This window comes from Podarcis filfolensis (assembly GCF_964270895.1).
Source record: "Podarcis filfolensis genome assembly, chromosome: 9".
NCBI lineage: Eukaryota > Metazoa > Chordata > Lepidosauria > Squamata > Lacertidae > Podarcis > Podarcis filfolensis.
In genome coordinates this window covers 27109860-27134507 of record NC_139610.1, presented here as the reverse complement: position 1 = coordinate 27134507, position 24648 = coordinate 27109860, and the positions used below count along the sequence as shown (strand labels likewise).

The window sequence follows — 24648 nt, the reverse complement described above, 5'->3', positions numbered from 1 at the left end:
TAAATTTCCCAGGTTTCAAAGGAAGCAGCTCCTCCCTCCCTCCCTCCCTGCCGGCCAGGGAGGAGGGAGGCTCCAACTGTGTTGCTTGGCTCTGTTGCTCACCCAATAAGGAGTCTAAGAACGACTGGGGGGTGGAGCTTGCATGCCCTGTGCCGATCAAATCGTCCACGTTGCCTGGGGACTCACCTTTGCTCAGTGCTTTCCAGCGGAGAGGTGACGGTGGTTTTTCTTGCTGCATCCCCTTTGCCAGGTTGCTGCGCTGTGGGAACCACTGCTCGAGGCTTCGTTTGGCTGCTGGCAGGGCTTTCTGCCTTTGGATTGGAGGGGCTCAGAAGTTGAACATACCTGTGCTGGGGAAATCCCTTATTTTGGGTGCTGATCCCTTATTTTGGAGGCTGCTGGTCCCTTATTTTCAAATCTGTGAGTTGATAGCTATGCCCCTGCCCCCATCATTTCATTTTCCGTCAAAGAAAGCAAAAGACATGATTATTCCAGTTGGAGATAGTGCCTGAGGAGGGCACAGAGCAGGGCTGCTGAGAGGTGTGGCCTGGGAAGTGGGCACAGCAAAGGAGAGTCCTAAGAGTGGAATAGAGAGTCCCAGAAGGCTGCATTTGCCCCTGGGCTTGAAGTTCCCCACCCCTGCTTCATAAGAGGGCAAGTCTCTGTCCCAAGGAGCTAACATTTTAAATTCCACAGAGGGAAAGCAGAAAAGGAGGAAGGAAATGGAGGCAGGGCTAAACAGGGAAGCAATTCTTTCTGGTACACATGCTAAGCTATAAGCTCAGTTGCAGAAGCGCCTAGGAACAGGGATCTGTGCCCAAAACCTTGGTGTCAAGGAACAATTTAAAGCTGCTGCAACACTGACAACATAGGTATTAAGATTGTGCAGGATGGTGCTGGTGTGAATGTGAGGCACACATCAGCACACATTTTGTTCATAAATCAAGGAGATATTGCAGCGCAGCTGTGTGGCAGTCTTACTTTCTTACTTCCAGAGTCCTCTATGCAGGTGCATCTGTGGAGGCGGGCAGGGGCGGGGGAGGCCTGGAAAATGTTGTCTCTAAGTTACTGGAGCATAGTTGCTATGCCATGTAAAGGGCTATGCAAAACACCTCAAAGCCAGACACTTTGGGAACAGCGTCCAAATTCCATCCTTTTGACATGAATCTTAGCTCAATGGCTTAATTATGCAACCGTAGTTTTGTGTACCAGCCTGTAACAAAAGGAAGGAATTTTGATTGCATGGCTCAAGGGTAGGTCACAAGCCTTCCACTGTGAGTCTGAGCCTTCAGTTACTGCAAAGCAAGTGTACGAGGCCATACCATTCAGAGCTAATTTTGATGAAAAAAGATGACCAGGTGAGATTTGTTTTCCAGTTTTAGGTATGTTGTTCACAAGTGCTGGGTTTCATTTAACCAATAGATGTTGTAACTTTTAAACTCTGTCCTTCAGACTTTTACTTACAGTTTAATGGCAGCTCAGTGTTTCTAAGCGCCTTTATTTGGAAATTCTGTGGAATTTGACTTGACTTACTGTGAGACATCTGAAGAAAGAAAGAAAGAAAGAAAGAAAGTCATTTAGTTTTTGATTTACTAGCCTGCTGCTACCTCCTGAAGTATTTCCCTATGTTAGCACGTACCCTCAAGTATGCTGGAGTAACCTGGTTGTTGCTGTGGCTCCCAGGAGTGCAGCCAGACCAACTTGTAAAATTTGTTTAATTTGAAAGCAGCTGCATGGGGCCTGAAGACTGCCTCAGTGGGAGAGCTGTGAAGCTGGTTGATATTGGCAGAGTTGCGCTTTGAGGTACTTGGGCCCCAAGCCACTTACAGCTTTGTAGGCTAGTATTAACACCTCAGATTGTACTTGGTAGCTCACCGGCAGCCAGTGCAAAACTTCCAAGACTGGTGATGGCATGGTCCCATCTCACCAATCCAGCAGCTGCATTCTGTGCTAGCTGCAACCTCTTGAGTTCCGTCAGTTCTCCAGACAACAGGAATGTTGTGTTTTAAGTCTCTTGTTTCCTCCCTAATTTAACTGCATTCAAACTGCTTTTCTTTTGTCTAAATAATATTCCTGTTCATGCACTAATATTTATATAATGTCTAAAGCAGGAGTAGGAATCCTTAGGACCAGAGGCCAGATATGACCCACTGTCAATGACCAGGTGTTGGATCCTTCATGGCTGGGTGGTATAGAAGAGGAGTCTGAACCTTAAAGGGAAGAACATGCAGGACCATCCATGTCCCAAGGAGGTGGCACTGTGATCCACTGACTGTGGACTACACTGTACAAGACCCTCGGAGACCTAAGCTTCCCCTGCTCCATCGCAAGAGGTTACTAGAGAAGGTTGGGTCCTTTTAAGCCAAACCGCATCTTGCAGTACAGGTGGTGCTAATAATCAGGCTGTAACTGACTCTATCACTATGTAAGTGTTCGGTTTCAGCTTGTTCTTTGCTGGAGCAAATTTAGAGCTCTATGTTTTGCAGCAGCAACACTGCCTTGCCCTGCCCTACATCCTGGCTGAATTTCGCCTTACACTGCAGAGGAGGACATCTTCTAGGCTTCTCTTTCTGGCCCTTGGAAGTCTTCCCAGGCCACACTCCTTGACCACTGCCATCACTGGCTACACTCTGTAACTCAAATATATCTGCCTGGCTGATAAATGTCCTTGGGCTCTGATGCCGCCTCATGTGGGTCTGGAGGGAGAATAGAGGGCTGTGTGTAGAAACTGGCCTACTGTATACAAAGGTAAAATTTACATATGTTGCTCCACCCATTTTTCCCTCTGGTTCCAACCCACTACTTGTGTGTGATCATCATAAGGTTGTCCAGAAGGGAGTGTGACCCTCAGGCTGAAAAAAGCTTCCTCAAACTTCATCTAAAGCATTTCCATCAGTGTCAACATGTTTTGGTATCAATGTGCTACATTTAACCTTCTGTCAGGAGTGAGTTGGCACTAAATGACACTGTTCAAAGTTAGATTTAACTCTTTATTAGCAAGAACACGATCTGCACAGACTTGGTGGAGTGTCGGGCCTAATGAACACAGCAGCTCATTCCTAGTAGGTCTTGCCCCATGGATCAGTTGCTGAGACTGGATCTGTCTAAGTTCCCTCGTCTTCAGGGTTGTTTCCAAGCAATCAGAGACTGTGCTTGTGTGAACCCAACCTCTCCTCTGCTCTGTTCATGCCTCTTCTGGTTCCCGGAGACAAGGGGTGGGGAGGGGAACTTGTCACAACAGGAGGGAGAGACACTTGTGACTCTGCACCAGCCTGACTCATCTCTCTCTCTCTTGGCCTCCCTCTTCCCACTCTCCTGCTTCAGCTTCTGCCTCTGCCTCTAATTCTGAACTTCTCTCTGACACAAACTCTCCCAGCTCACTAAGTCCTGTTACTTCTTGAGCTTCCAACACCACCTCCTCCTCCCAGTCTTCTCCCTATGACCACTCATCGTTTCCGCACCACCACCAACCCAGGCTCTGAGCCTTCTTCCCTTGGGGGCTCCCCAGTTGGTTACTCCCCCATTCATCTGCATCCAACCAGCCCGACACCTAGAAGTTTTTGATAAGCACATAGGAGCTTGCTCACTGATACATATTTCATTATGACACCACACAGGATGATATCATGCCAGCATTTCAACAGTATAATGGTGTAGTTTAGAATGATTAAAAGTCTAATATTCTAAGACTGAACATGTTTCTAAGAGCACTTCAAAGTGTTTTCAAATCTACAGACAGTTTTCACAGTATTCACAGTGTTCAGCTGTAGGCTGGGTCAGTTTGACTTGAGATGCCATGGATATATTTTTTTTCTGGAAGTATTCCAGAACACTCTTAAAAATATCTAACTCTAGCTGGGGTATGGTGACACGCTGCCCAGGATCTGAGAGTTTAGCAGGGGGCATCTAGTCCAACCTCTGCCCAAAGGCAGGCTCACCCAATACAATAGCTGCCCAGCAGGGCAACCTATGCAACTGCAGTTCAGATTAAGGTTGTCACAAGCAGGAAACTGAACTACTATTAAATAGCTTAAGGTGATTTAAGCAGGAGATCCAAGCCACATCTTGCAGGGAAAGGCAAGAAGACACCAACTCCACATCTCCCAATGTTACTAGACAATATGACTTTGCAGGGGGGAGGAGTTAGAGAAAGAATCCTTTCCTGGTCCTATATAGAATTATCATGGAAACCTATTTATAAAAAGTCACAGTACTGTCATTCTCAGTCATTTCAGAAAATCTTGATGCTCAGACATTCTTGATTGTCCCATCAGCTACTATACTGGTGGTCTTTACTTGTGACATTGAAATTCTCGTTTTCATGTGACCCGAATGATAAAGTACAGCACTGTGTAACTTACTGGAATGATGCAAATGAAGAAGACTTCACTTCCTTTATTATTATTTTCCCCTGGTGCATAATTCATCAATCTGTTAAGGTACACACATTTATGGGTGTCAGAAAATGAAGTGGAAAAAGCAGGGCTGGTTCAAAGAAGCATATTCTGTGCATTTTCTCCAACCCCAAAAGTGTTGACAACTTAGAAGAAGAAAACTGGGGATGTCAGGAAAACTGTTTAGCCACGCAACTGAAAATTGCACACCCAGCGCTAGCTCAGCAAATCCACTCCAGTGTTGGTCTTGCTGACCTTGACCATACCATGGGGGTTATTGATTCACACAGAGACATTTTACTTCAGTATTTCTCTAGCAAGCAAGAGATGGCAAGGCTAATGTGCAAAAGGAGGATTCCTTTTCTGTCAGAGGTGCCATTTCAGATTGCCAGGAGGGGCAAAGTGACCCATTCTCAGATAAACTCCAAGAGTGCAAGCCTATGTGTGTTTAAACTGAATTTAATTGGGTTTACTTCTGAGTAGCAGGCCTGGCCCATAATGCACTCATTTGGGAATTAGTCCCATTGGCTTTTAAGTGGGATTTACTTCAAAACAGGATTTGACTGTAGATAATAATAATAAACAAATAAATAATAATAATAATAAATAAATAACAATGCAGTGTGTTTTATAAGCATTTGCTATGGCTACTCTTTATACTTCCTAATACAGTTGTACCTTGGTTTTCGAACAGCTTAGTTCTTGGTTTGGCTCCCAAACCCTGCAAACCCGGAAGTGACTGTTCCGGTTTGCAAACTATTTTTGGAAGCCGAATGTCTTATGGGGCTTCCGTAGCTTCTGATTGGTTGCAGGAGCTTCCTGCAGCCAATCAGAAGCCGTGCTTTGGTTTCCGAACTTTTTGGAAGTTGAATGGACTTTCAGAACGGATTCTGTTCAACTTCCAAGGTACGATTGCAACTCTTGCATTATTGTAAGCACAGGACAAATATTTGCTGCTTTTACAGGGGATAAATGCTTTTGTGTTCAACACCCAACTCAATTTAATAGATTATTGTTATAAGCCTTATAACAACTATCATTAAGTAGAAACATAAGTGATATGGGATGGAGGGGGCGTTGTCTGTCCCCTGCTTTCTGTGACTAATATTTGGGTTTGCTCATATGTTGTGAGGCGGGATAGCATTACCAGGGGTTACCATGGACACATGTAGAAAAATGTGGTACCAATACTCAGTTTATAACCATGCTGGAGTGGATGTAGCAAGAAAAAACCTGCCGTTTTAAGTGCATGGTGCCATGCCCATTTACAAAGACACATTTGTTGTGGTTTTGTAGTAAACCAAAGTTCTTCACGGAATAGGAGCTGGGAAGATTCAGGTAGAAATTGTGTTTCTAACTCTAGTATGACAGTCTAGAAACAATGGCTGCAATGCTTCAACCCCTAACTTGGAAGTAAGCCACATAGAGTCCACTGAAGCTTACCTCTTGGACATGCATGTGATTGCACTGCAAGGCTGCAATCCTATCAAAATGTTCGTGGGGGAAGGTGTACTGAGCATAGTGGAATTTAGCTTTGAATAAACACCCACAGGCTTCTTATAACATTTTATTTTAGAGTGAGGGCTGAGATTAGTTTCCTCCTGTTTTAATATTCCGAGCATTGACCTTGGCCTGTTCTCTTGGCAATCAGTTTGTTACAGTTTAATTTAGACAGGGGAAAATAGGGTTGTATTAGCAGTAACGGGGAAGGGTAGGGAGGAATGACAACCATAAGAGTGTCAGCAAAAATGGGATGCATTGTGTTGTAAATGGAGGCTTTCGAGGCTTGAAGCTCTCAAATGAATTTGCTCTGACAGCTATTCCATTTGACAGCATGCACAGTGCAACCATACATACACAGAGGCAACATTTCACTTCACTGCTGTATTCATAGATAAGAATGATCTACTTATGCATGCAGTTCTGATGGCATCTTAGATGAAATACAGTCTAGTGTTTTAAATGAATTTATAGACAAGGATTGGGTCCCCCTAGATGTCAAGACTGATACTTAACTTATTCAGAAGTGTGGCTCTTTCCGTTGTTCTTAGTAATACACAAAATGATTCACCATTGGAAATTGTACTGTTTTGTGGTTTTGGTGTGGTCTGTTGATAGCAGTTTATTGTGGGCTTTGTGCTGGTTTCAGCAATGTTTAAATTAATAGAAGTATTGTTGGTTTAGTTGGTTTTAATATACTATTTTGTATGTATCTGTTTGCAAAACACTTTGGGAAGGTTTCTGGTTTTTTTTACTGCTGAATAAAACAAATTTATATAAATAGATAAATATAAAGCATTGAGACTTTATCAGAGTTAGACATAATGTTCTCCCTCCATGCTCCTACTGAAAACATTTTAAGAGCTTGTGGGGTGTTATAATGGATTGGACGAAGTGATTTTTTTTAAAAATATAGCGGATAGATGAAGAATTGGAAGTTCTTTACTTTCTGACTCTTATTTTTCTATCTTTCTCTTTAACCTGTTTTCTGTGCTTTATATTTCTTTCTCCCCCCCTTCTTTATTCCCCCCCACCTGCTGTCTTTTTTTTCTATCTATTGATAAGTCATGGTTTGGTTAAAAAATGGGGGAATATATCAAGTTTTGTATTTTTTCTCTCTAGAACCATTAATAAAATTTATTTTTAAAAAGGAAACATTTTAAGAGCTTAGATAGCTCCCACTCATTTGTATAGTACACTTGAAGTAGTTAGTGGCTGTATAACAGCTGCTGCTTTTTGTGATGCTTTTCATGTGGTTTGAATGCAGTAGTTCACGTTATACAGTTATGTAACTGTTCCTTGAATTTTTAAAATTGTTGCATTTCCACCCCAACTTTCCTCCAGGGAGCTCAAGGTGGCATACACTGTTCTCCCCTCTCTCCATTTTGCCATTACAACAACCATGTAAGATAGGTTAGGCTAAGAGGCAGTGACTGGCCCAAGGTTACCCAGTGAGCTTCATGGCTGAGCAGGGACTGAAATTCTGGTCTCCAGGATCCTAGGTGAACACTCGTCTAAACCATTACAGCACACTGGCTCTCAAGAATACCTTGAGTAGGATCAAATTAAAGGAGTTAAGACTTTATTCTAAGGCCACTAAGTTATTTTTACTCCTGAGTTCTGGCACCTTCTAGCTTTGGACCTGGCTACCTTTGCCTCCCAGTCTCTTTGCCCAGCCACCATTTTGTTTTCAAATTAACAACATACAATACAGCGGGCTTTTTAGAGCTAAAGTGCTGCAGTATAGGGTGTGTGTGTGTGTGTGTGTGTGTGTGTGTAAAAGACACAGAGATTGAACATTTGGTCCCTTGTTGAGAGACTACTGTTTTTAAGCTCTTGGTTATCCGAAATATCCTATCTCGTTTCTGAAAAGGACACCGTGCAAAGGCTTATGCAAACTGACCACATCAGATTCTGGGGCAGAAGGGGTATTTTATCAGTTTCTCCCAGCCATTGGGACCACATTTGCTGGGGATGATGGTGGTTATAGTCTAAAAGAAAGAAAGATTGCACCTGGTAGGGGAAGGTTGAGGTAAAGAAATTGCTCTCAACAAACTTCATCTGTGGATTATATATGTGTTGCAACAGTTCTTAAGTATTAGCCCTTCTTCTGGTGAAATTAATGCCAAACTTCCATTCAGTATGACTCTGAACATGACATTTATTTGGCCTGAAGAATTTACTGCTTGTAAAATCGTACCTTAGAAGTCGAACAAAATCTGTTCTGGAAGTCCATTCAACTTCCAAAACGTTTGGAAACCAAAGTGCAGCTTCTGATTGGCTGCAGAAAGTTCCTGCAGCAAATTGGAAGCTGCAGAAGCCGTGCTGGATGTTCAGCTTCTGAAAATTGTTCGAAAACCAGAACGCTCACTTCCGGGTTTCAATCGTTCGGGAGCCAAGGCGTTTGAGATCCAAGGTACAACTGTATTCACAAAATCCTCAGATTCATTTGGTGTGTGTGTGTGTGTGTGTGTGTGTGTGTGTGTGTGTGTGTGCTAGCATGCTTAAATTCTGTGCAAAGTTAAGGTTGCCATCTAGTGGTTCTACATTAGAACAGTGGGCTGCAAATTCCTTTGTACCAAAATCTCAAGGGACAACAATGAGATGAGATGAAATGAAATGAAATACAACGCAACAGAGGTGCTTACCTCTGCAGACCCAGAGTTAGTGGGTTCCAGGCTGAATACAGATTGAGTTTGTTTTCCCTGTCAATACAGGCTTCTTTATTCGTGAGCTTCAACATTTGTTTGGAGCATAGATCATGCTTTCAAGACTGTTTCTGTGCATGGGGCTTTTTATATCTGCTCCAGAGGATCTGCACAATTTAGCCCAAAATAAACATGTTTCTATGCATTTTATCCTAAAATGGGCATTTTATATGCATTTTAATCTAAAACACACATTCTTGCACACATTTTTTGTTATTTTGAGACAAACACTGTATCACAATACTTGGATAATTGTGAAATGTGTATGGGAAGTGCAAATCAGGTCACTTTGCTTAAAAATACAGGCAGAAATAAATCCTTGAGCATAGTAACGCACAAGTAGAGTTGGGGCACTTGTACTGTCAATGAGCTTTTAGGCCAATATAGAAGTTTACATTCTCCTTTCAAGACTGATTGAAGCAGGAGCCTCTTTAAGCATGTTGTGAAAGTGCCATTAATTCTCTTGTTATCATTTCTCTTTCTCCCTCTGTGAGGCAAAAGCTGGGCTGCATGGTCAGTGAGAAATGAGGTGCACATCTGAAGGCCCTGTGCTTATACTGAACTCCTAGAAATCTATTTGTGGTATGTTTTCTCATTGACTGCACAGAAGCTCATTAGAGTAGATACAATGGTTGCCAGTTTGATTCTATGCAATACCATCAACAACAGTACATCTTTGTTTTTTCCTAAGTCTTTCTTGGGGGTGTGTGTGTTGTTGGTAGCTGTGCTGGTAGTCTGGCCTCCATTTTGCATTTACCACAATGCCCCTGACCTACTATTGTTAGCATCCATCTATCCCAAGATATATTGAAAAAGTGTATCTTCAGGGGTGAAGTCAAACTGTTGTAGAGTTACAGCATTCCAGGGTATGGGGGAAGGAACAGGTAGGAGGGAGGAAATAGTTTCTTCCACAAAAAAGGTGGCAGATATTTAGAGAATATCATTGTGCAGAACTGCCTTTTTTGAGGGGCAGGGACAAAACAAAACTGCTCAGGAAAAGCTCTCCTGAGAAATTTCAGTTAAGCTCTTAAGCAGACATAAACAAGTTTGTACTTGCACAGTAACTGATTTCCACCCATGTAAACATTATGTTGACACATAGCACTGTTTGCAAACCACTAGATGGAGGTATTGCACAGGATTTCAGACATCATCCACAAGCAACTACCTATGTATATTTACCTACGGTACATCCTATCTACCCCATTTTCTGGTACTCATTCCTGCAAATCTCTTTTCTGTTCTCTCTCCCCCCCCCCCATTTTCAGCAGATTTGGGAGACACCTTTTAATATTTGTTTTCTTTTGTACACTTTTCTCACCACAGTCAAGAGAATGACACTGACACCACATTAGAGTCAGACATACTGGCAAACAGGGCTTTTTTTCTCTCTAGAAGAAAAGGTATCAGAACACACAGCGAACAGACTTTTCTACAGATAGTACAGGGGATTTCTCATTTATGCAGGGGTTACTGTAAAGCCCATTGCTTTTATTGTAAAACTTAGGGAGGCAGAAATAGTGGCTAATCCATTTATGCAATAGCACATCTTTCCTCCTCTGCCAAGATGGTTGTGAGAAAAGGTGGGCACTTGCTTGCATAGAAAACCTATTCCCCCCCCCCCAAGTAAGGGAATGGGAATGAGGAGAAAGAATTCTGGAGATTTCTCTTGAATTTGAAAGTTATCCTGTACAACTTTCTTTGCACGTACATTTGGAGCGTTGCATTTGTGTTTGGAGCATTCATCGCAGTACTCAACTAAGTTCTTCTCAGAGAAAACCTTTTGAAATTAATGAACCTAAATCAATCATGCCTATTTACTTCAATGGGTCTGCTATGAGTAGGATTGCATACCATACACTTATGCCAGAATACATGTGTGGGGTGAGGAAAAACTGGCAAGGTGGAAGGGAAGAGGTAATTCTGGAGGCTTCTGTTGAAATCAGTGTGTGTGTGTGTGTGTGTGTGTGTGTGTGGCTCAATGTTTCCGTTGTTCTCCTGTACTCTTTGCACAATATCCCAGTTCCTTCAAAAGAGATGTTTTTTAGCAATATCACATTGGCATCACCATAGTAGTGAAGTTAGAATTGCATCCTAAGTGTGTGTGTGTGTGTGTGTGTGTGTTCCTAAGTTTTCCATTTACTTTGGAGGAGATGTTTTTAACCAATGTTATCACTGGCATCATTATAGCAGTACTGGGGTTAGGACTGCAGCCTGTGCGCGCTGCTCGATGCTTTTATCATCTCATTCATTATCATTATTATTCTGATCACAACACACTATAGGTGGCCTATTGAAATTAATAGTTCTAACTCAGTCATGGTTATTAAAAGCGGGTCTACTCTGAGCAAAATTCATTTGAATACCAAAGTGTGTGCAGACTTTTTTGGGGGGGCATCTCATAGCTTACCATCATAGCATATAGTGTCATGGTCCGGTTCACGGGCGATCAGAGTCCTGGCTGGGGACGTCAGGACTGGGGACAATATGGCGGGGTGGGAGCAGGAACAGGAGCCCAGAAGCCAGGAGTCAGGAAGCCAAGGGTCAGGAAGCAAGGAGTCACGAAGTCAGGAGTTCGAGGATCAAGAAGCAAGGAGTCAAGGAGCCAAATGCAGCAAGGCAGGGAACATGTTGCTGTGGTAAAGAGCTGAAGGGAAATGCTGACCTGGCTCTTGCTGCCAGGTGCTGTGAGTTACCAATCAGCCTCACCTGTGCGGCCGTGCCTTGCCTCTTCAGAACAAACTTAGGAAGGCCCTAGTCCTGCAAAGTCCTACTGGTCACAGGGCCTGGCTCCCGCACACGCTCCTGACACATAGTTTAGTAAGGTACTAAGTATTTGTAACAATGCAGTTCTTAAATTTTCACAGTATCTTTGCAAGATAGGGAGAAAACTAGTACACCTTGGCCATGCTCAGTGGCCCCATTGGCAATGCCCTCATGACCTCAACCAGCAGGGCACTGCTGATACCATATCCCTTCTAATAATATCATTGCAACCTCAAGAAACATGGCCATGGAGGACCCTTCAGCAGTTAAAGACAACTTCTCAACATGAAAGGAAAAACTAGAGGGCTGTATAATTTGAGAGCCTTCTTAGGCACAGTGCTGTCTCAAAGATATCTCATAGAATCATAGAGTTGGAAGGGACCCTGAGGATCATCTTGTCCAACCCCTTGCAATGCAGGGATATACAGCCTTGAAATCTCAGTTAGATGACAAGTGCCATATATGCCGAATAATTGCCCCTGCTTTCCCCCACCATGAGGTCACTTGCTGGGATAGCCACATTTCCCCCAAGTTCATTGAGATGAATACACTCAGAAAAATGACAGTTAAATGTTGGAACCGATTATGTAGCACTTCATGTGGATCCCAGTACATGAATACAAACCATTGGTGTACATGCAGCCTCAAATGGGAAGTGATCCTGATACTGTTGTTTAATGCTTTAAAAAAAAGCCCACCGCAAACTGGTAAACCAGACAAAAGTGGGAAGCTCTTTATGAGTGTGTAGGACAACATTCAGACAGTATCATGCATACAAAAAGATACTTCCTTACACATGAAATGCCACTTCTTTCATTTTCTGCCTCGAGTGGCAAGGCAAGGAAACGAAAGAACTTATTCCACTTTTTTAATTATTATTATTAATAGCTTAAAATAACTACAGCTTTTACCTTCTATTTTATATTAAACATTCATATTTTGGAATGAATTATTATTAGTTACAATTTTGGTCCCAATCAAAATAGCCGTAGTATGTTGTCTCTTAAGGAATAATCATGGCCTAATCATCTCTATCCATTACAGGTATGTGTGGTAGATTAATCAGCTACAGCTTTAGTATCAGAGTAAAATCTCTCTTCCCCTTCCAATTAGCCAGTGAAATTGAGTCAGGCTGGCCAAGAGAACAGAGAGCTGTGATCTCCTGTATTTTCTCATTTTTTGTAACAAACAAACAACCCTCACCTTGGGTGAAGTGATTCAGTTTAGGGCTGCAGAACAGTGTGGAGTGAAGGCCACAGTTATGTGGCACACATTCTAATGGGGAATACACGGTACAAATACAATTGCATACCGTGCCTCCTAGGTTTTCCTAAACTGGTGTGGAATCAAGGTATCCTGTCAACAACTTGCTTTTCTTATTCCTATCAAGCCATCGTGTGGATTAATATGGATTCTGAGTCCATCCGACAAACCTCACTTTGCTGCAACGGCCCTGCAAAGTTGTAGAAGAAGAAGAGTTTGGATTTGATATCCTGCTTTATCACTACCTGAAGGAGTCTCAAAGCGGCTAACAATCTCCTCTTCCTTCCTCCCCCACAGCAAACACTCTGTAAGCTGAGTGAGGCTGAGAGAATTCAAGGAAGTGTGACTAGCCCAAGGTCACCCAGCAGCTGCATGTGGAGGAGCGGGGACGCGAACCCGGTTCCCCAGATTACGAGTCCACCACTTTTAACCACTACACCACACTGGCTCTAGTCTCATTTAAACATGATCCTGGGAAATAACGAAGAACGGAACCGTGTGGTGTTGCACATGCCGATTCCTTATTTAAACTGGACACTCCTACATATGGAATGTTAAGCCTGACATTGTATACACTCAGCTGCACTATGGATTCCTTGGTGGGCTTCTGCAGCACACACAGGTGAGGCCACCAGGTTACATTATAGTCCTGTTCATGTGGTACTTGCCAACTCCTAGGGGCCACTCCAATAAGATATTTGAGGGACCCGGGTCCCCTAAAATTGATAGGCATTACAACCTTTGTACTATACCTATGTCATAGAACCATAGAATTGTAGAGCTGGAAAGGACTCCAAGGGTCATCTAGTCCAACCCCCTGCAATGCAAGGATCTCAGCTAAAGCATCCATGACAGATGGCCATCCAACCTCTGCTTTTAAAACTCCAAAGAAGGGAGACCGTCCCACTGTCGAACAGCTCTTACTGTCTTGATGGGATGGTTGCCTTTCCCTTGGTTTCCCTTGATGTTTTGCCTGCTGGGGTAAGTGCTGATATATTTATATAGTTTGGTATTATTTTCTGGTTTTAATTTTTTTATATATATTTTTCTCTGGAGTTCCACAGTGAGGACATCATGATTAGCATCAGCAGCCCTGTGAAGAAGGTTTTTTTAAAACCAGTCCTAATTCCATATATCTTCCCATTTAATCCAGGTTACTTTGGGGTGGGGATTGGATGGCATTTTGAGGAGAATGCATGCATGAGCAGCAAAAGTAAAAATAAATAAATGCATGCATGAGCAGCAACAAGTCCATTGCCAATTATAGGGCAGTAGAGACCATTCTTCTGTGGCATTCTTCATAACCTGAGTGGTGCTCTACCCTAAGCAAGGAATGCATATGGTGGAGGGAGAGGTTCCTCCCGGTTATATAAAAGGTAAAGGGACCCCTGACTATTAGGTCCAGTCGTGACCGACTCTGGGGTTGCGGCGCTCATCTCGCTTTATTGGCCGAGGGAACCGGCGTACAGCTTCCAGGTCATGTGGCCAGCATGACTAAGCTGCTTCTGGTGAACCAGAGCAGCACATGGAAACACCGTTTACCTTTCCGCTGGAGCGGTACCTATTTATCTACTTGCATTTTGATGTGCTTTCGAACTGCTAGGTTGACAGGAGCAGGGACCGAGCGACGGGAGCTCACCCCGTCATGGGGATTCGAACCACCACCTTCTGATCTGCAAGTCCTAGGCTCTGTGGTTTAACCCACAGTGCCACCCGCGTTCCTTCCCTGTTATATAGATCAGGTCAATTCAATGGGCTGAATAAAGCATGATTAAAGATTTGTTTTCGTTGGCTGCATGCAGCATAAAAAAAACTGCTCTCAAACTCCCTAAGTGCTAAAGTAAGGGTATTTTTAATCCTGTTTACCCTGGCCTTTGACAACAGATATATGTATCTTATTCCTGTGGTTGTAATTTGTTTCAAACTGTTTTAATAATGAATTTAAATTGCCAGAGCCCAGCGTGGAATCTTGTAGTGAAGGGCAGGTAAGAAATCTAAATAATAATAATAATCCTCATCATGCTTTAAAAACATGCTCCATTTGTGTGTGCAAGTGTGTTTTACCAAGAAAAGCAAATCTTCAAGGGTGGAATTTTTGTTGTGGGTCACTTAACATGTGCTATCTGAAAGTTCTAAAGTGCAGAGGAGAACAAGGAAGTGAGCCAAACAGATGGGCTGTGCTTGAAGTTTGCAGAGCAGGAGGTGGGAAAACGAAAGTAGGAGACTTGCTCCTTTCTTCCTGCTTTTCTTGCCACTGCAGTGTCCTGCCTTCTTTCCTTTGTTCCAGATGAGTCAGATTGTGCAGGCTTCTTTGAGTTCCTGGTATATTTAAGAGAAAGTTTTGGAGATAGTTAGCAAAGAACTGCAGTGCCAGGAATGTGTTGACCAGCTTCTGAAGTTGCTTGAACAGAGTGGAGAACAATCAGGCTGCAAAGAAATATAAAGTAAGTATAATTATCATTGTAGTTATTTTTTTGTGGGCCAGCTTTCAGAACAGAATTCCTTCATTCCTTCCAGCCTCCTGCGGGCCCTTCATTCATGCCTGAACTCAGTTTCAGTCTTGCAATTTTTAAAAAAGCATTGCATTCTAGTTGGAGTGCAAAAACAAACAAAACAAACAAAAAAACTGGCATTCAAAGAGGGATGTTTAGAACGTTGTAGCAATTTTGGCAGACCTCAAAGGAAACTAAGCTGGAATAAAAATAGAAGAGGAAGCAATACACTTTTTCTCTGCAGTAACTCCACAGAAAAGAAACAAGTATTTGTTTTGAGAGTTTAGGAAGGTATATTCTGTATATTCTGGTGTTGCTCAAACTTTTTCCAGTTTGGGCAGCGGTGTGGATATACAGTTTGAGCCCACCCTTGCCAGAAATCAAGGTCTTTTGATTAAAAACAAGAAAAAGAGCTTAAAATCAAGAAGAGGCAGCCCCTTCCCAGGTCCCAAGAAGTAGATCGTTAAAGAAGAGGAGAGTTCCCCCGAAGGTTAACATGAAAATCCTAGCCACATTGTAATCTGCAATATTTATATTAACCTGTTTCAAGGGTCTTGTTCCCATGATCTGTGGTAGTGAAATCTAGTGTAGTGCATAAGTCCTCTTAAAATCAGTGTTTGCTTCTGGGATGTTTACTGCTGAATAAAAACATGCAAAGGCTTCAGCTGAGGAGGTTCCAGATTTCAGGGTTCATAGCTGCAGCTGGAGAAGTTCAGTCCAGGTTTGTTCAGGCTCTCTCCACTTGTTAGATCCTTCAGTATTTTGCAGGTGACAAGTGGTATACAGCAAAGACTCCGTGGCCATCCTTCCTTCTATTTGCAGTGTAACAAACTGCTGAAAGCACATTTCTGCCTGCTGGTGGAGTGTTGGCAGCTTACTAACCAATCCTTTGCTACTGTGCTTCAGTTGTGGCTTCCTGCAGATCACAATCGTAGTTAAATGGTCCCAAGTGCTGGAGGCTTGAAAAACTGGCAGCCCCGCTTGTTAAGAGGAATTGTTCAAGGGGAATTGCACACTATTTTGAGGAAGACATTGGAAATTTAGGTTTGCACAACTAAAGTCCTATGTTTGGCCCAGTGCCACAAACCCACTTTTTTATTTAATGGACTTGTTGTTAGGAAAGTGATGGGGGAATTGCACTGAAAAGTGTGGGTTGAGTGAATGATTAGCAGGGAGACATGTCAACACCCCTCAAGCAAATCTGTACGAATGTGCATTGTTATATAACTGCTCCAATAAGCAAATCAAGGTAAGGGTTCAGTATAGACTGGTCATAGTCTCCCCAGCTTTGAGCAAGCAAATCAGGATGAATGCTGAATAAGCAAGGTGCTCTGGATCAGCCTTTAGTTTGCAAAAGCCACTGGCTTCTGAAGCAGGATTGCTAGTCCCAACGGTTTCCTTTTTATGGTCAGCTTACTAATATAGTGGAAGGGTAGTCCTGGGTTGTGGTTGTTTTTTAAAGGCAAATTAGGGACTGTGATTTACCAAAGACAAGCACCAGAAAGCAGGAAGTGTGCCTTGCAGACAGATAAGGTACCAATGGAAAGTATTGGTAGGTCCCATCCTACCCTTCCAGTTTACATAGGATTTGTTTAGCCCCCTACTTCATTTCTCAGATTTTTATACTAGGGTTTCCAAAATTGTAATCCACGATCTTCACTCAGGTGGTTTGCATTATATCTGTGGATTTGTGGCTGAAGACAGGAGATAGCACACCCGTCATGTTAAATGTCCATGTTGATTTTTAATTGTATTTTATTGCATATTTTATTTTTATATTGTATATTGTATATTATTATTATTAAAACCCTGCCCATCTGGCTGGGTTATCCCAGCCACTCTTAGATCACAGTTTGAATTCTATGGCAGAAAAACCAAGACCCACAGCAATTTTCAAGTGCTCCATGAGAAAAAGTGTTTGAGAGCCACTGTTCTAAACCATACTGAACAGCCTTTTAGCCTAAGCTCCTGCTATACTTAGATCCTCTTTGCACTCATTAGCTTGTTGCATCTTACTGGATTCATGACAGCTACTCTACCCTTTTGGGGTCCTTAATTCTGCACTTCTTAACCCCTCTCCCCCAGACTGGTCCATGATGTGAATGACAAAAGATTAGTGCAAAACCAGGACCTGTTGCTTCCTCTATTGTGTACAGAAGTGGCTCTGGGGAAATGGTCCTGACTTTCCAAGATGAAATGATGAGTGAACATGCTTGGTAGCTTGCAAGCCTGTTTTCCAGTAAGGTGCTGACGGTCTTTTAGAATGACATAAATTCTGATTCAGATAAGCAGAACTCCATGATCATACCCAGTGCAAAGGAAGCCGTTTTTGTTCCAAGCTATTAAAATACATTCTTTCCCCTCAGATAATTCTGGGCACTGTGGTTTACCTCTCACAGAGCTGGAATTCCCAGCAACCCTTAACAAACTACCATGCCCAGAATGCTTTGAGCAGGGAAATTGCTTTGAATGTGCTTCAAAGGTATAAAGGGTATGTAGAGAACAGCATGATAAGTCTCTTTTTTTTAAGCATTTGGGGTATAAGAATATTGCACCAAGGTTAACGCTAGGATCTTTTTTAATAAACAGAACTTTGAAATTTGTGGCCATGAAACAAGGAGAGGAACTTAAAAGCAGATGTCAAACTGTTAAAGGCACTTTTGTATAGAATCCCCCCCTTCTTCTTTCAGTATCAGGCACACATATTCAACACACTCACCCCCTGTAAGCCACACTGGCTATGCCGGTCCCAGTGCTTAAGCCTGCTAGTTAAAATACCCAGCAAGGAACCAGTGGGATCTGGTGTGTGTGTGAGAAAATCAAAGTCAGCAATTGTTTTGCTTAAATGTCCTAAGATACTTCCTTTCCTTTTGTTCAGCACTGCAGGTGAACCAAGGCTTTGTACACACAACTGTGGGCCCTGCCAAAAACATTGGCCGCTTTCTACCTAGCCAATCTTATTTAATTTGTGCTACCTGAGGGGCAAGAAGAGATACCAAAGAAGTAGGGGGGAGGCCCTTCCTTTGCATCTTCACAATTTCTCTCTGTTTTCCATACATGCTTTCCTAAAAGCTAAACCTAAGTCACCACTTACGTTTCTGTTCTTTGGTGCACAAGCTAGCCCATGTTTCCTACTGACCTCCTCTAGAAGGCAAACTGCTCAAGGGAGAGAACACATTTCCTTTGTATGACCTGACCTTACTCAGCTTTCCTACCTGTCATCTCACCTGGAGGAAATGCTTGAGAAGAGACAGATTTAAGCATACCATGGAGATGGATGAGGGAGAGGAAACATTCCTTCCCTCTCATTTATATATCCAGTATTCAACTTTCTCTATATGTGATCATTTAAGACACAAAGGATGGTAGTGTTAGGGTTGTCAGCTGTAGGTTAGATGATGTACAGTGGTACCTCAGGTTACATACGCTTCAGGTTACATATGCTTCAGGTTACAGACTCCGCTAACCCAGAAATAGTGCTTCAGGTTAAGAACTTTGCTTCAGGATGAGAACAGAAATCGGGCTCCGGCAGCGCGGCAGCAGCAGGAGGCCCCATTAGCTAAAGTGGTGCTTCAGGTTAAGAACAGTTTCAGGTTAAGTACGGACCTCCGGAATGAATTAAGTACTTAACCTGAGGTACCACTATATCTCAGAAATATAAATTATTGAGCCTTACTTGCATTTCTTCAGCCTGTATTTTATTTTATCTATTGAAAAGCAAACATTAATGTTAAATGTACACCTTCTTTTTCAGGAAAATGAGGAAGCCTTTTATTTATTGGATATGCTTGTCTTTCACCCTCTTGACCATCTGGGTTCACTGTGAATCAGCTGGGAGCGTTTGCAAAATTACAGGTAGTACAGCAGACTGTAGCCATTTAAAGTTGACTCAGATTCCCTCTGATCTCCCAACCAACATAACAGTTTTGAATCTTTCCCATAACCAGCTAAAAACACTTCCACCTGCAAACCTTACAAAGTATGGACAGCTTGTTTACTTAGATGTAGGATTCAACACCATCTCTAAACTGCACCAAGAACTGTGTTTGAATTTGCCTTTGTTAAAAGTTTTGAAGCTGGGACATAATCAGCTGCATAAATTTCCTGACGATGTTTTTATTCACTGTGGCAATCTGAAAGAACTTAATTTGGGATTCAACATACTGGAAATAAAAAATGAGCCTTTCATCAATCTGAAGGTAAGAAGCAACTTTCACCTGTGATTTTGCACATGAACTTGGATGATGGCCGAGTCAAATTCAGATCACCAGGGAAGAGGGGTGGGTAAGACATGTCAGTAAGTAGTTGCCTTACACAAAATCAGATCATGGATCCATCTGTCTGGCTAATAGTTATTTTTTACTGGCAGCACTTATCCAATTTATCAAGTAGAGGTATTTTCCAGATGGGCCTGAGATCCTTTATTCAAAGATTCCAGGATTCAACCTAAAGATGAGTACACAATGAAATAAATACTCTTATATATGCCTCCTCCTTGTCATTAGAGCCTATAAGGGACACGGGTGGTGCTGTGGTCTAAACCACTGAGTCTCTTGAGCTTGCTGATGAGAAGGTTCAAATCCATGTGATGGGGTGAGCTCCTGTTACTCTCTCCCAGCTTCTGCCAACCTAGCAGTTTGAAAGCATACCATTTATTGTCCAGGTTCAAGGACGAGCCACTGGACCTTAAAACAGCTATCCCTTACAGGATTGAATCTGCAACTTTGGCATATTATCAGCACCACACTTTAACCAACTGAGTTATCCAGCTGAAATCCTAGAATTAAATTCACTCAAAATACATACAAACTTCTAGGACCTGTCTACCTAGCACATTTGAATTAGTTTCACCTTTCATGACTTCTCCTGAGGAATCTTGAACTTGTCATTTGTGAATACAAATGTAAATTCTTTGCACACAGAGAGAAAAAGAGAAAATTAAGCACAATCCCCATGTATCCTGTGCAGAAAGAAAGTTTGAAAGCTATAGTATTGAAATACATTTAGTGGATAAAGATATCATCCATCCTTTCCCATGATAGAATTATTATATTTTATTTCATGACACCTAAGGATTACAAGCTTAAAAGGGTGATAGCGTTAACTGATAAAACTTGATGCAATCTGAAACAGCGTTTCAAACATGCTGTAGTCATCGTTTGACATGTTCTAACCAGACAAGTGTAAAACTGAGTTTAAAAGCTATGCAGTCAGTTGTGAGATGAGGGAAAAGACATAACTTTCTCCTCCTTTGTCTTCCTCAGAAATTGAGTTTGCTCGATGTCTCTCACAATCATTTAAGTACTCCCAGACTAGGCTCCCAGCAACAGCTGGAGAGTCTTCAGGAACTTGTGATGTCTCAGAATAAAATTACTGAATTGAGGAAAGAAGACCTAGACTTTCTTAGAAACTCTTCGTTAAAAAAACTGGATTTGTCATCAAACCCCCCAATGCAGGTAAATGTCATACAACTGGGCTTGTTTTATTGATGTTAGTTGTACAGATGTTAGTTGTATTCAGTTAGGATAACCTTAGCAGGCTATAATACTGGTTTGTGTTATTTAAAAATGAATTTGATAAATGAGTAGTTGTTTAAATACCTTATAGGTAAAAATACTAATATATTTGCTGTTTTCTTTATATGATTGGCAGCTTAAAGAATTTTGATTAGCATGTCCTGTTGCATAAGAGGGAACACAGCTTACATAGAGTTGAAACTAAATACAGTGGTACCTCGGGTTAAGTACTTAATTCGTTCTGGAGGTCTGTTCTTAACCTCAAACTGTTCTTAACCTGAAGCACTACTTTAGCTAATAGGGCCTCCTGTTGCCGCTGGAACACGATTTCTGTTCTCATCCTGAAGCAAAGTTCTTAACCCGAGGTACTATTTCTGGGTTAGCGGAGTCTGTAACCTGAAGCATATGTAACCTGAAGCGTATGTAACCCGAGGTACCACTGTATGAACAAGTTGAAGATAAGCAATGAATTAGAATTACCATGAATTTTTGGACAATGTCTGGAAAGAGCCCTGCCTCCCAGTTTTCTCTTTCATTTTCCTTGTGGCCATGGTGGCTGGACTGTTTTCATCCAGCCCACAGTGATTCAGCTGTTGCTACTGCAAGAACAAGAGAGAAGACTGGAAGACAGTTAGCTCAGAGGCCCAACCACAGGCCACAATGGCTAGAACATCTTTCCAGAAGAACACCTGTGGTTGTGGTCTTGTGCATGTGCCTGCCAGCCTGCTAGTCTCTCTTCATCTGAGGGCTGGATTCCTGCAGGCTGGATGTGATATGGGAAGAAAGAAAGGGGCCCCCAAGGTGGCATGGTGCCTGTAAACTGTGCACCCTTACAGAAAGGCCCAATGGGAACAATGCTACATTATGACAAATACTGTTTTCCCCCAACAAAATTCTGCCATTAATCAGTCACACACATCCCGAAACAGAATAAGCTGAATATTTCAGTCCAGGGCTAATTTCATGCAGCCACTGTTTTTGTAACCCCATTGTTTTGTATCTTTCTAGTTTCATCCAGGATGTTTCCGTGCTATTGGTAATCTCTATGGTCTTCTCCTTGACAATGTTCCATTGGGACCTGATCGCACAAAGAATCTTAGTTCCGAATTATCAGGAACAAGAATTCAGAATCTTTCACTGAGCCATGTGCAGCTTTCACAGATTTCCAACTCAACTTTCAGTGGAATGAAAGAAACAAACCTCACAATTTTAGACCTATCTAAAAATGATTTGTCTCACATTGAAAATGGTTCTTTTGTCTATTTTGAAAATTTAGAGAGTTTGAATCTAATGAATAATAATATTAGATATATATATTCTCATTCCCTCTATGGGTTGCACAATGTAAATTATCTGAATTTGAAAAACTCTAATATAAAAAAAATTAATGATTCTGCTTTCCAGTGGTTAAAACATTTAGAGTGCCTTATTATGGATGGCAATAAACTTCTGGAAATTACCCCTAATACATTTAAAGGTTTAGAAAATTTGAAAAACTTGAGTTTAAGCGAGTGCAATCTGACTGTAGTAACAGAGAAAACCTTTTCATCTCTTGCTAATTCTTCATTGCAGTTTCTCAACCTAACAAAATGTGGAATCACTTATATGAAGGCTGGGGCCTTTTCTTGGTTGGGACAATTAACATCTCTGGATTTAGGTTTAAATAATATTAAGCAGGACCTCACTGGCCATGAATTTCAAGGTCTCAGTAATATTGAGACTCTCTATCTTTCTTACAATAGTCATCTGAATTTGACAAGTGAATCATTCACTTTCACTCCAAGCCTTAGAAAGCTGAGACTCAGAAAGGTTGGTTGCAGTAATCTTGCCATCTCTCCCTCACCATTCCGTAAGTTAAGCAATTTGACTATCCTAGATCTTGGTAACAACAACATAGCTAATATGAGAGAGGAGATATTTGATGGACTCCACCAGCTTGAAATTCTGGATTTGCAGCATAATAATCTGGATCGACTGTGGAAGCATGCCAACCCAGATGGCCCTGTTCTGTTCTTAAAAGGTCTTCGAAACCTGCGTTTACTTGATTTAGAATCCAATGGCTTTGATGAGATTCCAGGAAAGGCTTTCAGTGGCTTATCTCAATTAAGAAGCTTGAATTTCGGAAAAAATAACTTTAATTTGTTTCCAAAGTTTGTCTTCGATGAACTGGCATCTCTGAGCTCACTCTTCCTAGAGAAGAACCTTATCACGGCTGTTGACGAAAAGGTGTTTGGGCGAATTTTCACAAATCTGAAGGAAATAAATATGGAGGACAATCCTTTCGACTGCACTTGTGACAGTATAGCTTGGTTTGTTAATTGGCTCAATGGAAGCATAACATATATCCAAGGATTAAATAATTATATCTGCAACACCCCTTCTAAATATCATGCTAACAGGATTACACAGTTTGATACCTCACCATGTGATAGTGCACCTTTTAAATTGGTCTACATTGTGAGCACTTCTTTGGTACTGCTCCTCATCTTTGTAGTCCTACTCGTCCATTTTGAAGGGTGGAGAATCAAATTTCTCTGGAGTGTGACCGTAAACAGAGTCTTTGGCCACAGAGAATTAGACAGGCCACTGCTACAGTTTGATTATGATGCCTATATCATTCATGCCAAAAAAGACAGGAACTGGGTATCCAAAAACTTTATTCCTCTTGAAGAAAACAGTCAACCAGAAATTAGGTTTTGCTTGGAAGAACGAGATTTTGAAGCTGGGATATCTGAATTCGAAGCAATCATCGACAGTATAAAAAGGAGCAGGAAAATTATATTTGTTGTAACTGAACATCTCTTAAAAGATCCATGGTGCAAAAGGTAAGCTAAAATTATTTTAATAACTGACATTCCATTTGTTTGTTGTTGTTTTGAGAGCATGTCTTCACTACCATCTTAAACTAGCTTCCAACCTTTAAATTGGTGTGATTCTCAGTCAAAGAATCTTTGGGGCTGTCTCTTTGGGGGAAACGAGGAATGCAGTGTCAGTTTCCTGCCACAGTTTCTGGGACTTTTAGCTTCTGTCCCAGGCCCCAGGTGGAAAAGATCTTACAAGGTTTTTGAGCTTTTGGGAAATTTTATTAGGACACTCACAAACCCTTCTGGGCTGTACTTTTGCATGCACACTTGTACAGGAAAAAATGAATTATAAAACTGAAAATAAATGGTTAAATTGTTGCAAACTCAAAACTGGAAGCACAATGATTCAAATAATGATTTGAATTGATGTATTTTCTTAGTATCTCAAATGCCTTAAATCCATTCTTCCTTTTGTGAGCAGGAATAGGTGATAACATCTTGCAGTGTACCAAGTCTCTTTGCAGGCAATCCATATGTTGCACTCAGATTGTCAGGACTCGAAAATCGGGAACCATCCCTGAGGATAATAACTATTTGCTCTTGCAACTAGGGTTTGAGAGGACACAAGCTGGTGGGGGGCACTCTCATATATTTAGGGAAGGTTGCAAACAGAGGTGGCTGTGTTCGTGCATTTAATGCTTCTGGCATTCAGTCCAAATTATTTGATCTTGTCACATAGACAAAACGTATTAGCTACAGGGCATCATAACATTTGCATGGTTGTTGCAAGATCCTTCCTTGACTGGCTGTGGCATGAAGAAGCTGTGGCTTAAAACAAATGTGGCTTCAAAGCAGTTGCAGGTTGTTCCCAAGCTGTCCTTGACTTCTCTTTCATAATTGCTTGCATGCGGTTCATGGCAGAATCTCAACACTTCTGGAAACAGTTTTCATGGAAAAAAATGATCATTTCCTCTCAGCCTAACCTCTGCCTCACAGGGTTGCAATGGGGTAGAACCATGGGCACCATAAGTAGAGTGCAAGTATAATCACACCCTCAGCTAAAAACAAGACCACCTGAATACCCTATTCCAGGGGTCAGCAAACGTTTTCAGCAGGGGGCCAGTCCACTGCCCCTCAGACCTTGTAGGGGGGGCAGACTATATTTTAGAGGGGGGGGGGAATGAACGGATTCCTATGCCCCACAA

General features: G+C 41.9%; 2 protein-coding genes and 1 long non-coding RNA gene across 5 annotated transcripts in view; 1 reads left to right on the top strand and 2 right to left on the bottom strand.

Moving 5' to 3' along the window:
* Window positions 1-24648, top strand: part of TLR3 (toll like receptor 3) — a gene marked incomplete at its 5' end in the record, with an annotated part of 107415 nt that overhangs the window by 80724 nt on the left and 2043 nt on the right. Inside the window, 5 exons of one of the 3 annotated variants that reach the window (XM_083630229.1) lie at window positions 12759-13253; window positions 14919-15075; window positions 18878-19322; window positions 20388-20579; window positions 21648-23464. In XM_083630229.1, the coding sequence (XP_083486355.1) occupies window positions 18882-19322; window positions 20388-20579; window positions 21648-23464 (2450 nt within the window). Of the gene's footprint in view, window positions 1-12758; window positions 13254-14918; window positions 15076-18857; window positions 19323-20387; window positions 20580-21647; window positions 23465-24648 lie in introns of those variants that run through there. The other 2 variants (XM_083630230.1, XM_083630228.1) reach the window with 2 other exon arrangements.
* LOC310770289 (uncharacterized protein) lies at window positions 1372-9261 on the bottom strand. The gene is made up of 4 exons (XM_083630886.1): window positions 8543-9261; window positions 4362-4431; window positions 2537-2696; window positions 1372-1543 (listed from the first exon to the last, which is right to left on the bottom strand). Exons 1-4 carry the CDS (start codon window positions 8635-8637, stop codon window positions 1530-1532), a joined length of 339 nt encoding a protein of 112 aa, XP_083487012.1. The 5' UTR covers window positions 8638-9261; the 3' UTR covers window positions 1372-1529.
* The window catches only part of LOC310770361, a 334814-nt gene continuing 330752 nt past the window's right edge, over window positions 20587-24648 (bottom strand). Inside the window, exon 3 of the long non-coding RNA XR_014552110.1 lies at window positions 20587-20910. This is a non-coding gene — a long non-coding RNA (uncharacterized lncRNA). The remainder of the gene's footprint in view (window positions 20911-24648) is intronic.